This window comes from Podarcis vaucheri, assembly GCF_965113315.1.
Source record: "Podarcis vaucheri genome assembly, chromosome: 3".
Lineage (NCBI taxonomy): Eukaryota > Metazoa > Chordata > Lepidosauria > Squamata > Lacertidae > Podarcis > Podarcis vaucheri.
The window spans coordinates 23,228,088-23,241,649 of NC_138761.1; the positions used below are offsets into that span (position 1 = coordinate 23,228,088).

General features: G+C 40.4%; 1 protein-coding gene across 3 annotated transcripts in view; it reads right to left on the reverse strand.

Annotated features, from left to right (window-relative positions):
• PLEKHH2 (pleckstrin homology, MyTH4 and FERM domain containing H2) overlaps positions 1–13,562 on the reverse strand; it is a 140,874-nt gene that overhangs the window by 73,428 nt on the left and 53,884 nt on the right. For 2 of the 3 annotated variants that reach the window (XM_082217292.1, XM_082217293.1), the window contains 12 exons: positions 13,348–13,456; positions 11,363–11,475; positions 10,125–10,304; positions 9,691–9,788; positions 8,947–9,124; positions 8,470–8,625; positions 7,594–7,691; positions 6,210–6,351; positions 4,761–4,906; positions 4,042–4,171; positions 3,009–3,095; positions 286–423 (listed from right to left, as the gene is read on the reverse strand). In XM_082217292.1, coding sequence (XP_082073418.1) covers positions 286–423; positions 3,009–3,095; positions 4,042–4,171; positions 4,761–4,906; positions 6,210–6,351; positions 7,594–7,691; positions 8,470–8,625; positions 8,947–9,124; positions 9,691–9,788; positions 10,125–10,304; positions 11,363–11,475; positions 13,348–13,456 — 1,575 coding nt within the window. Of the gene's footprint in view, positions 1–285; positions 424–2,799; positions 3,096–4,041; positions 4,172–4,760; positions 4,907–6,209; positions 6,352–7,593; positions 7,692–8,469; positions 8,626–8,946; positions 9,125–9,690; positions 9,789–10,124; positions 10,305–11,362; positions 11,476–13,347; positions 13,457–13,562 lie in introns of all 3 variants that reach the window. The other variant, XR_014218166.1, reaches the window with a different exon arrangement.

The window sequence follows — 13,562 nt, forward strand, 5'->3', positions numbered from 1 at the left end:
AACCAATGGCTTCAAGTTACAAGAAAGGAGATTCTGACTAATTATCAGGAAGAATTTTCTGACAGCAAGAGCTGTTCAACAGTGAAATGGACTCCCTCAGGAGGTTGCGGACTCTCCTTCATTGGAGGTTTTTAAGCAGAGGTTAAAAAACCATCTGTCATGGATGTTTTAGTTGAGATTCCTGCATTGCAGGGGGTTGGACTAGATGACCCTTGGGGTACCTTCCAACTCTGCAATTCTATGACTCTATATACAAGATAACAAAGGACCAGTTAACATACCAACCTTTGGTTTGGCCATAGCAAACAACAACTTTTCAGTTTGCTTTTCTTGTGTGTGCACATTGTTGACCACCAGCATAAAGTCATCTTGATAGCCTCCAAATGTCATTAGGTTCTTATATAAATATGTCACTATTAACCTCTTGAAAAATAGAAGAAAAAACAAAGTTTCATGCAAGCAGGAAAAAGAGCAAAAACAGATTTTTATAGTTTAAATATAATTTCTTCATTACAAAATCTGATGAAACTATGCTAATTAATAAATAATAATAATAATAATAATAATAATAAATTTTATTTACATCCTGCCCTCCCCAGCCGAAGCCGGGCTCAGGGCGGCCAACAACAATAAAACAGCATAAAAGTGTAGCATAAACAACACTCTAAAATCATTCATTATAAAATTAATTAATTAATAATTATAAATGTCTTTTTAAAAGATTCTAGTGGATGGCACCATATGTAGGCATATGGAGAATTAAACGTGATACATTTCTACTCAGAAGAAAGTCTGGTTGTGTTCAGTGTGCTTACGGTTAGCTACGTTTGCAAGAATTGCAGCCGACATCTTTCCATTACATGACCAACACCATATATGCCCCAATAAGCTATTTTGTGGCAGGCTCACTGCATACTGTGGCTACACATGCCCATCAAGACCTTTCTTGGTCCTCACCATTCCTTGGTACTCCTTCTGCATTGCCATTTTAAGCCCGAAAGAAGCAATAGCCAACAAGAGGCTTCTTTCAAGCCTCACTGTAGTGGGGGGAGTTTTTTGGGGGGTGGGGTGGGGGTCACAACTGCAAAGGGAAGGCTCAGCTGCCCTCTCTTCAACTGCGACACACACCCTGCTGAAAAAGACTTTCTGCTGCAATCAGGCTTGAAAAAAGCCTTGTACTGGAGGCAACAGAATGTGTTGTATTTTGTTTCCAAACCTAATTGCAACAGGGGATGGGTTTTTTTGCGCGTTGGTGGTGGTGGTCACAGTTGGCGAGGGGAGAGCTAACCCCGCCCTCTTCCCAGCTGTGGGCCTGAATTATAACAAATAAAGGCTTGACATATCTCTCTTTGCATGTCATGAGTCTATCTCATATATTAGTTTCACCATTTAAGTTGAATTACTGAAATACATGAACTTTTCCACGATATTCTAATTTTCCGAGTTTCACCTGTAGGTTGGCAACCCATGTCCTACATCATATTTATTTATTTAAATCTGGTACCTACCCTTCACTGCAAAGTCCCAGGTAGGGTGCATATAATCAATAAAACATACAAAACAATATTAAAATATCACTTTAAAGCAGAATTAAAACACAAAAGATGACGACAGTGAAGAAGGTGGAGCGGGGGGGGGGGGCAACGACAATCTGATCTAAAATAATTTATGTGCTCCCAAAAGCCTGGATGAAGAGTAGATCTTTACTAAGCAGCAAATAAAGTACCATCAAAGCGCCAGACGCACCTCCTAAGAGGGTCAGTTCCATATCTGGGAGGTAGAGAAAGCATTCCCATCTGTCACCATTCCTTGCACATCAAAGGGTGGCAGTACCGCAAGCAGGGCCTCCCCTGCTGATCTTAAATTTTGGGCAAGTGTACATGGGAGAAGATGCTCCATCAGATATTGAAATGATACGGGCTTTGCACAGTAACATATACCTGAAACTGAGCTTGGAAACAAACTGATAACCAGTGCATGCCTTGGAGGGCAGGTGTAATAGATGTTCTGCTAATACTGCTGTTTAGCACTCGGCCCACTGAACTGTGCACCAGTCGTAGCTTCTGTGCAGCTTTCAAAGGCAGCCCTATGTAGAACACCACACGAAGGTTACCAGCACATGGCTCATTAGCCCAACTATTTCTATGCAGAATATTTATCTTCATACAGACATGTGTATGGGGACGCAGGTGCCGCTGTGATCTAAACCACTGAGCCTAGGGCTTGCCGATTGGAAGGTTGGCAGTTTGAATCCCCGCGACAGGATGAGCTCCCGTTGCTCGGTCCCAACTCCTGCCAACCTAGCAGTTCGAAAGCATGTCAAAGAGCAAGTAGATAAATAGGTACCACTCTGGTGGGAAGGTAAACGGCGTTTCCATGAACTGCTCTGGTTTTGCCAGAAGCGGCTTAGTCATGCTGGCCACATGACCCGGAAAAACTGTCTGCAGACAAACGGCGGCTCCTTGGCCAGTAAAGCGAAATGAGCGCTGAAACCCCAGAGTCGTTCGTGATTGGACTTAACTGTCAGGGGTCCTTTACCTTTTTTTTAGACATGTATATATTAATGCATGCTTGTGTGTGTTCGTGTACATGTAGTAATACTGGGAAAATAAAAACAAACGCAGAGACAGACTAAAATTAGCACATATTTTCTTCTAATGGCAGCCCCTCTCATAGGGTGCAGTTTTAAAGGAACCCTTCCTTTCAGAATACTTTTTGGGGTAAATGCCATTGTACGGACACAAAAGTTCCCACACATAAACGGAACACTGCATATGGCACTTAAGAGAATAATTTCACATTAGTGCTTATTAAAATGCAAACCTTTAAGCAATTCCTTTAATGGTTAGCTGCTTAGTCTGTTAGTTCAGATTCTAAGTGCATGGGACATATTAATCCATTGCACAAGTTTGTTAAAGATTAATGGAGAGAGAATGCATTGGTTAACATGGCTCACAGATTTTGTATTACCCCTTTCTTTACCCAACATTTCAACTATCTTCCCTTACCATAGAGCTGTATTCAAGAATATTTATGCCATCTTCATAAACAGCAAGCCATACCAAAGAACTCTCCAGTGTTGATATTATCAGAGGCTAGAAAGAAGATATTCTGAAATTAGCTACAATTACGAAACTGAATAAAAGTGAACTAATTGAAGCACTGCTTTAAATTTGTGAGGTAGAGGATAGTCAGATACGAGAAAAAGAGAAGCGACTGAAGGCAAGCTACAGAAGTATTTTTGCATTTCTGAGGTGACAGAGAAAAACGGTATTATTATATAGTTCCATTTCTGTGTGAACATTACACTTGTTAACACTGAATTGCATTTAAAAGCATAGGTCCCAATAACCAATCCTATCCACATCCCTCCATTTGAAGAACTATACATATATTCCTACTCTATGCTTCCTAATGAATTCCTGAGCCATAAGAGGACCTCTCCTCTTATTCCATGACTGCTAAGTTCATGCAGGAGCCTTTGCTGAGGTACTTTATCAAAAGCTTTTTGAAAGTCCAAGTACACCCTGGAAACCACATAGCCTTGTCCTCCATGAATTCGTTTTTGTTTTACCTCCACTGTCAGAGGCAGCATAGCTCTGAATACTGGTTTCTGGGAATTGCAGGTGGATGGACTTCTGTTGTGCTCATCTGGTTGGCCACTGATCCAGCAGGTTTGTCTTATATGGGAGTGGGACAAATCTAGAAAGCCTCATGCACCAACCTCTCTGCTACTTACAAGTTTAACTCAGGGTAGACTCATTAAAATTAAAGAATGTGGGTCAATTAGGTGCATGGGTCTCCTTATGCATACAGGACTGCAGTCATGCTGCAATCCTGCCCACTAGGGTGGGGAACTAGTGCCCCCCCATGGACTACAACTCCCATCATGCCTAGCCACTGGCAATGCTGACTGTGACTGATGGGAATTGGAGTCCAAAGAGATCAGGAGGACCCAGGTATACACACTTATCTGTGTGGCTCTGCCTGCATAATTGATGAAAGAAAGAAAGAAAGAAAGAAAGAGAAGAAAAGTCTTACTTTTGCTGCAAATAATTTGGCACCAAAGAAAGGCCACTTTCGAGCAACAGCAAGGTAAATGCGCACACAATCTGCAGCACTGTGACCACGGAGAGCCATCCATTTTGTTGAGAGTCGCTGACAAAGCTGTCTATTGACATTAAGCATAAGGATGTTTAAGTCATAAGTAGCAGGGAGAGGGAGAAGCAAAACAGCATTTCAAATCAAAATGCAACATGTGATAATCAAGTATTCTGATCTCTCTTTGCTATCTCAGTCTACAAATTAAAATTGGCCTCTTAAGAAATGGAATAATAAAATGGGCCACCTGAAAATAGTGGCCCTTTCTCTCTCTTCCCAAAGCCCAGGCCTACTCTAAGTCTGCTGGTGGAGTTTTAAATTTCAGTAAAATTTGCACTTTTGTTTGGGCAAGGAATGGTGTAATGGCAGGAGATCATTTCTAAATAACTGGAGAATAGGGATATGTGGCCGGGAAAATGATTACAGGTCACAAGGCTAGGGCAGTTAATCCGAGAATATGTTTTGGCAGACAATAGCATCATTTCTTTTGAAGGTATTTATACTGCCCATCATTCAGAGATCTGAGGTTTTGCAATGAGTAAGACAATAAATCTAATTAAATAACAACACTAAAAAATGAAAAAGACTAAAAACTGCACTTTCCCCATTCAGTTTGTTTAAATGGGGGGGGGGGGGGAGTAAAGACGTTAGCAGCATACCTCAATTGCTCTTCTAAACATCCATCCCTATATCTTTTGGGGTAAAACTTTTCCACAACTTGCTTTAAAGTTTGATTAGATTTTGACTGGGAAGTGATTTGCCCCGTTGGAGTTGAGAAAGGTCGTTCAAAGTCCCCAATCTCCACCTAGTAGATATGCAAAGAAATAGGTAAGATTGTTTTTACATACATGTTTCTGCACTTCAATGTTATTTCAGTACCTACAGTCTACAGTGGTACCTCGGGTTACATACGCTTCAGGTTACATACGCTTCAGGTTACAGACTCCGCTAACCCAGAAATAGTGCTTCAGGTTAATAACTTTGCTTCAGGATGAGAACAGAAATCGTGCTCCAGCGGTGCGGTGGCAGCAGGAGGCCCCATTAGCTAAAGTGGTGCTTCAGGTTAAGAACAGATTCAGGTTAAGTACGGACCTCCGGAACGAATTAAGTACTTAACCCGAGGTACCACTGTAATATGTAATTCTCAAGTATCTGCCAATTATATTACATTTATTGAATAAATAACATTATGAGCTGTGATAACAAGAATCTATGAGCTATTTCATATTTAATAGCTGAACTGTGAATATTAATGGGGCACACACGCAGAAAAAAATTTCATGGAAGAGTCTAACACAGTCTTCACCAACCTAGTACCCTCCAACTTTTTTGGACTACAATTCCCACCATCCCCTGCTAGCAAAGGATCCAGGTATTCCTTCAACCCCCCCCCCCATCCTGAATTGAAGATTAAATCCAGTTTGTGCCCTGTCGTATGAGTTGGTTGATAGACAACTTGTGACAACCCCATGGTTGCCATGGAGGGCATGAAATCCAAAGCTAGACCAGTCAAAGCAACCTTGGTCTGAAGCCACTCAGACACACCACCCTGGTGTTCTCCAACACTATGTTCAATATTACCTCCAACATCTTGGTCAGGGAGACCATTAGGCAACAGAGTAAACCAACAGCACCCACCATCTGTCCAGCTGGCCCAACAACAGTTAAAAGGCCCACTCCAAGACGAAAAGGGTTTTCTGGCAAACTGAATGCATGTCATATGGACCACAGGGACAGCCAACCTTGGTTGGTGCTCCACTGAGTACCTGGAGGTGGGCAGAGGCCAGCCAAATCTACTTCTCCCAATTCACGCCCCCACTCCCAGTCTTGGTTATACTAGGCAAGTGAGCTTTGTTGGACTTTGACTGGGCAGACTTGGATTCTAATACAATTCAGTCAGGAAATTCACTGGGTGACCTTGGGCCTGTCACACAATTTTGGCCTATCTCACAGGGTTGTTGTGAATTTAAAAAACAGAATAATTCCATGTATGCTGTCCTAACATACAAAATGTGATTGTTAGATTTATCTACTATTTCATATTACAAAAGAAATTTGTGGAGGGTACTTTTAAATCACAAATCTGGCCAACCACAAATGATCCTTACCTGTGCCATAAGTGCTGCCAGTTCTAGTGCCAGATCTTTGTTTACAGGGAAAAGCCCATTTACAATTTGATCATTTGTCTGATACATCAACAGCAGCTTTTCCCTTTCTGTCTCCCCACGTATTTGAACTGAAAAATACAGCCTGCAAAAAGAAAGAGTGACAAACTACAAATTGAACAAATTGAAACTACAAACTACAATTGAAAATTACACGAGTATACCCAAGTAACTAAATGAAAAGGTACTAGTATTACAGATGCAACATAATACTCATTCCGCATGTGTGAGAACTCAATCATTTAGTGTAGCAGCACCTGTACCTTGGAACTCCCTGCCTATTGATATCAAGCAGGCGCCTTCACTGTACTCTTTTTCACACCTGCTTAAAAACATTCTTGTTTAGACAAGCCTACCCAGATGTTTGGGACGCAGGTGGCGCAGTGGTCTAAACCACTGAGCCTTGGGCATGCCGATCAAAAGGTTGGTGGTTTGAATCTCCGCGACGGGGTGAGCTCCTGTTGCTCTGTCCCAGCTCCTGCCAACCTAGCAGTTCGAAAGCACGCCAAAAAAGTGCAAGTAGATTAATAGGTACTGCTCCCGCAGGAAGGTAAACGGCGTTTCCGTGCTCTGCTCTGGTGTCGGTGTTCTGTTGTGCCAGAAGCGGCTTAGTCATGCTGGCCACATGACCTGGAAAAACTGTCCACAGACAAATGCCGGCTCCCTTGGCCTGTAAAGCGAGATGAGCGCCGCAACCCCGAGACATCTGCGACTGGTCTTAACTGTCAGTGGTCTTAACCCCTTATCTTTTACCCAGATGCTTGAAAGTGGAGGTAATTTTAATCTGTTTTAGTATTTTAATTTTTGTATGTTTTAAAGTATGGTGATTTTTTTCTTCAATTTTATTATTTTCTCTTTTTGCAAACTGCTTTAAGAGGGTTTTTTTTAAATTAAGCAGTGTATAATTTTTATGAAATAAATAAAATTCACCATCAGTTCTAGTAAGGACTTGAAATTGTGCTCTTCAACGGTCAGATAATGTGAAAGCTAATGATGCTCTGTATAAATACCTGGAGGAATAATTACTAGCTTTAAACAGACTTCATTTCTGTAGGCCAATGAAATTAGCATCCTCTTTAATGCTAAATTGACAATAACCCTGCTGAAACATCTGTACCTTGATAGGAATTGGCCCATTATCATCTGGATAGCCACAAGTTCCCCATTCCTGGATCATGGGCTTAACTTCTTATTAAACTATTAATTCACATGATGACTTCCTGAGCTCTGGAACTGAATTCAGTTATGAGAGCTCATCTGTGGCTGCAAATAGACTATAAATATATCTAAGAGCAATGACCCCTAGGAACATGTTTGTATTACATACCTGTTTTTATAAGTCAGTCTCACTGTTCTTGTGCCTTCACATTTCCCAGGCTGCTGCTCTTTAGATGCCTGCTCCCATCGAGAAATAATGTCACAAATCTACAAGGAAAACCACAAGGCAGAACACAGTTATGGCAAAATATACCCAAACAGAATTTGTACACTTTAGTTAGTATTGATTTTACAGCAATAATCACCAAAAGACTTAAGTTGTAATTCTATGCAAACTTTTCTGGTGGTGAACCCCATTTAACTTAGTGGGATATGAGTAAAAACACACAGGTCCCTAGAAAGCCTAGGGACATCTGACCTGGAGCGATCACTGAAATTAATGTGACTTATGACCATTTTGTTACCATGATAATGGAAAACATTGTGCATGACAAGTATGCCATACTTGTCTGCTGTAGGGCTTACCCCATAAATTTGTGTTAAATATTTGTGGAAAATATTGACATCATCAGAGTGTCCTCTGTGTGGATAGTGGTGTAGAACTTTCCCCACTTCCTGTTTAGCAATACACCACAAACCCATATGGGAAACTGTTATAACACCATTCCCATGTATCACAGAGTCACCAAAAATATTCCCATAAATCCTTTTCAAGTTCCCCCTGTCTTCCCACAGCTATCTTTAATGAGCTTTCTAAAACTACCATTTGTGCTTAAAACAATCAAGCATTTGTTTGCTTCCCCCCGGTCAATGTGCTTTCTAAAACTACCATTTGTGCTTAAAACAATCAAGCATTTGTTTGCTTCCCCCCCCCCCCCCGGTCAATGTGCGCTAAGGAAAATGAAACACACTTAAATAAGGAAAACGTTTTCTTTTGCAACTCAAAGGTAATTTTGACTGTGAGCTCATTAAAGGGATTGTTTACCTTGATGTTTCCTTGAAGACAGTGTTCTACATCTTTGCCAGAAGGATCATCAGTAAACAAAGCAAAACCCGACTGGGCTGGTTTTCTCATTCCTGTGTCTTGATTGAGTGTGTTTAGAAATTCTTCCACTGTGGTAGAAGCATCAAAGCCAACAACCTACACAAAACAAGTGAAACATAAAAGTGAAATGAGTTCTCACAAAGCTTAGATTTTGAAGCAGCAAGTACCGTGGTGAAAATCTTGGTACATACAGAGGGCTGTATCCAAAGATGCTCTTCCATTTACAGAACGTATCCTGTGGAAGGTTAAGTTTCAGATCCAAACCATACATTTTTTTTAAGAAAAGCACAAACTATTTATCCAATGGATAAAAAAATATCAATCTGTTTGTTGACGAGGAAGAAAGTAGAGCCACAGCATCTTTAAATATTTCTGACAGCATAACCAATACTCCATCATTTTACGGTTCACGCCTACCTGGTATATGCCATTCATGAAATGCACTGGAATACTAAAAGGTAAGGAATGATGGTAGGGATTTCTTAGAAGTGTAGAAAGAATTTCCATTCTTGATGGTCTGGCTTCCCTGTCACCATTCTGTTGTGTCCTTTCTACACATCGTTGACAGTAAATTGCGTATTTTCCAAATTCAGTTCTGTGAACACAAAACAAGGCTTTGTAACAAACTGAAAACAGCAGGGATTTCAACAGATTATTTTAACATATAATGGTTAAACAATATGTTCAAGAATGTTTTTAACAAGTCATATGGAAATCTATTCTGCTTCTTTCTTCCGATCCCCTACTAAGAATGGTTATATGAGTCGGACAGGGATCCAAACGTAAAACGTAGGATGATGTTGTGAATATGCACACCAACAACTGAGTTTTTGAGTGAGATCATATTATAATGTCTTTTCATATTTTCCTGGTCTTCTTTAACATAGCTGTGAGGGATCAGGTAAAATGCACGTGTGTCTACTAACTTTTATTCCAATAAAAGTCTACTAACTTTTATTCCAATATCACAGTTTCCAAAGTTGAAAAACTTGAAAAACAGAACGATAGTGTAATGCCGATGACCCCATTTCAATATTCAGTGGAGTTACCAACATCTGTAGTCACAATAGTGCTGCATTTCTATGGCCATTAAATTATACTTGTTCATAACAGAAGGCAATCATTTAGCATTTGATGGTCTGATTTTCCTGTAAGGTATACCTGGAATCTGCATTCTTCTTCAAGTGAAGTTTGATGAGCCAAAGGAATGGGTGCTGTGGAAGGAAGAGTCCAATGCAGAGTGCTAAAAGCTGCCAGGCCTGGGCAAGGAGAAAGATCAGCATCATAATCTGAAGTTTCTTTCAGAATCAAACAGCCTCCAAGCACAAGGAGGTTTATGAACACAGTGGACATTGAACAACCAGGAACGTAGGCCAAAGAAGATGCCCCATTTTTGAACTCACTCGTCTCTCTTATTCTGCTGCCCATTTTGCATTCCATGCCCTTCCCCTTCCTTTCCTGCCACCTGCCTTATACAAAGACTACCCATATTGTAATCTTCTGGATCGTCCTCCACCTCCACATTGTAACCAAGAAGTTTTGGTACAAACTCATCAAAGTCAATCCCTCAGGACAGGTGTAAAAGTGTTCAGTACCTGCACTGGTCCCATCTGATTTGGGGGCTGCCGCCTTCTTGTCTGCTTAACCAACTGGCAACAGATTTCATTTTGAAGCTCTGGATGTGTGAGACAGACTTGTAAAGCACTTTGGGCCAAAGATACATGGTAGTCAATGGCAGGAGAGTCCACTGCAGCATTTATAAACAACTGACAAGTCTGCAACAGAGAACAGGAAAAAAATAATTTTCATTTTGCATTTTTAATTTAATTAAATCTAATTTGGGGGGGTTGCATATAAACTTAAACTGAATTACAAGGGTATAAAAAACCAATTTAAACTTGAAAGAACTTTGTCTTCATTGACAATGGGTGGCTGATGTACAGATATAGTAATTTGGAGAACGGCAATCAGTTCTATGGAACCAACTGCTAGCTGGCTCCTCCCTTCCCAGAATTATCAGAATGTATGAAGCCGCCTTGTACCAGATTAGACTATTTGTTCGCTTAACCCAGTGCTGTCTACTCTGAGTGACTATGGCCTTCTATGGTCTTAGGCAAAGGTCTTGTACATGACCTGCTGTCTGATCTTTTAAGAGGCAATGCTAGGGACTGAATTTAGGACCTTCTGCATGCAAAGCATATGCTCTGCTTTACCACTGAGCCATGCTCTCTCCCATAAATGTTTCCTTCACAAACCACCTCCCCAGTTCTATTGTGTAATTTATTTATATAACATCATGAAAGAGCTGTATTATGAATTTGTATATTTCCCTCTTCCTCACTCTCAGCCATTATTTGAAACTGTAGACTGTCTTTGGCACTTTGGAAGCAAGGTGGTTCATAAGTGTAGGAAGTGAGTCAAACAAACAAACACACATACACTGCTACGAGAGAGTACTTCCTTCATAATTCTGGAGCACCTTCCCTATAGAAAACTATCAAAGCCAATGTCTGGGCACATTTAGGCATTTCTGCAAGGCTGGTTTTTGAAAGTCACTATTCAAATTCACAGTCCTATGTGTGTTTACTCAGAAGTAAGTTTACTCAGAAGCGATGCTGCTTCTAATCAGGCTTACTCCCTATTAAATGTTTTTAGGTGTTTAGCTTTATAATGCCTCATTTACCTAGAGGTCCCATTGAACTCATGGGACTTACTGTCTGAGCAGTCATGAAAAAGGCTGAACTATAATATGCATTCTATACCATTTCAAATAAAATATACTAAAAGAATAAAATTATTCCAAACCACAGAAAAAGTTACTTTTTTTTTTTACCTTAAATAATTTTAAAGCTTCTGTTTGCAATGCTTCAGATGGGAGGGTTGTAAGAGGAGAAGTAATCCCATCTTTGCTGTGACAAAGTGCAGGGTGCCTCCAGATCTGGGAAGCTGGGACACAAAAAGAGACAGTCTTCTATTTAAAGTAATAACATTATTATTTAGAACTAGTCTTTTGCAGTTTCTTAAGAGAGACCTAACATGAAGTTGACAAGCTGATGGGTTCGGTCAGTCAACCAGCTACAAATCCACCTAACTGTTACGCCATTCACCCCACATTTTACTAGGTTCCTCGCAAGAATATCATAGGGGGCTTTGTCAAAAGCTTTACTGAAATCAAGATATATTACAAGGCCTGCTGGGCCACATTCAACCTCCAGGACTGAGGTTCCCCAACTCTGCTCTACAAAAAAGTTAAGACATACATACAAATTTAAAGGAGTGCCTGACTAACCCATCTTTGAGAAGAGATGGAGAGGCCTGGCTCATGAGCTCATCCAAGGGCATGGCCCGTGGTATGGTTACTTGAGACAGGGCCTTCTCTGTGGCAGCACCCAACTATGGAATTCCTTTGCTGGGAAAATGCAATTGTCCCCCAGTGCAGTTAAGTTTCAGTTCTCTACTACAAACATATTTGTCTGCCTATGCTTTTGAAACATGTACTGGGTCTTAACAGTATTATTGTCCAGCTGTATATTATTATAGCTATGCTGTTTAAAAATGTATTAAAATTATAATGTACAAGTGACATACTATTTATTGTTTTGTTCACCACCCTGGGCTCCATTGAGAGGAAGGGAGTTATATAAACAAAACCATTCATCATCATCATCATCTTGGAAAAAGGAAACATTTCACATAAGGCAAGATGTGTGTGTACAAATATTTGTACAAATAGTCCAGCATAATACCACATATGCTTTCACTAAATCTACATTTCCCCCTGTGCTCTTTCCTCAAAGCATTATGCAACCATTTTAAAAACACTATTTGAAAAAAGTAGCAACAATGCTTCCTAAATGTTATTTTATTTTTGAATGGGCAAACCCCCAAATGATGTACTTGATGATTTGAAATCCTACGTAGGAGGCTTCAATGTGTACTGTTTCAAACTTCTAGGGGGCAGAAATATCACTGTATTTTTGTAAAATGTTAATAGGCCCCTGCTACACCACACCTGTCTAGTAAAATCACAGTGCTACTGACAGTGTCAAGAGTTTAAAGCTTTGATGGCTTAATTGAGACAAAGATTTTCTATCAAGTCTAACTATGACAGGTACGTTGAAGAGATATTTTTAATAAAATCAAATAGGTATATGTGCAAATCAAATGAAACAAGTTGAAAACATTCTACATATACCAGGTTTTCAGTTTGAAGAACTGGTCCATTGCACCTGATTTCCCCTTAACCAGGGCTGGGGAACTTATTTTAGGGGGGATTCATGCTGGCAGTGGCTGAGGCCACCCCTTTTCTCTCTAACTGCTACCCATTTTCTCCCTCCCCCCTTCTTTGTCCAGCAGGTTGCTAGGGAAAAGACAGACTTTTTGGAGAGGGTTTGTTACCCCATCTCCTCCATTTTCAGCGTTCCTCCCCTCCTGCTCTTCTCTCCCTCTGGGCTCCCCCATTTGCGTGAAATTAGGCTGAGAGCCACAGGTTGCCCAACTCGTAGAATCATAGAATTGTAGAGTTGGAAGGGATCCTGAGGATTGTCTAGTCTACTCCCTGCAATGCAGGAATATGCAGCTGCCCCATACAGGATTTGAACATGCAACCTCATGCAACAGACAAGGACTGCTGGGGCAGCCTCTTCTACTTGGGAGAAAAAGTCCTATGTGAACTTTTTGAAAAATACAAGGTGGCATTGTATTTCCAATTTTTAAAAATGTCTGGAATAATAGCTTATTTTCTTATTTGCCAAGTTTGGAACAACTATACAGTCATATAATATAAGAACTAATTTCCAATAAAGGAAATTGACTTACTGGGTTCACCTTCGATATTTAACAACTTGCAGACAAGCTGTTCAAACTCTGTCCCAACGTTTATATTTGTGCTTCCAGCAGCAACTGTCAAGTGATAGAGCCAAGTGTCCTAGAAAATAAAAAAATTATAAATTAGTTTTAGCTTTTATTTATTAATTAACTAGAACAACCTGGCATAAGCAAAAACCACACCATTGTAGATCAATCTACTCCCA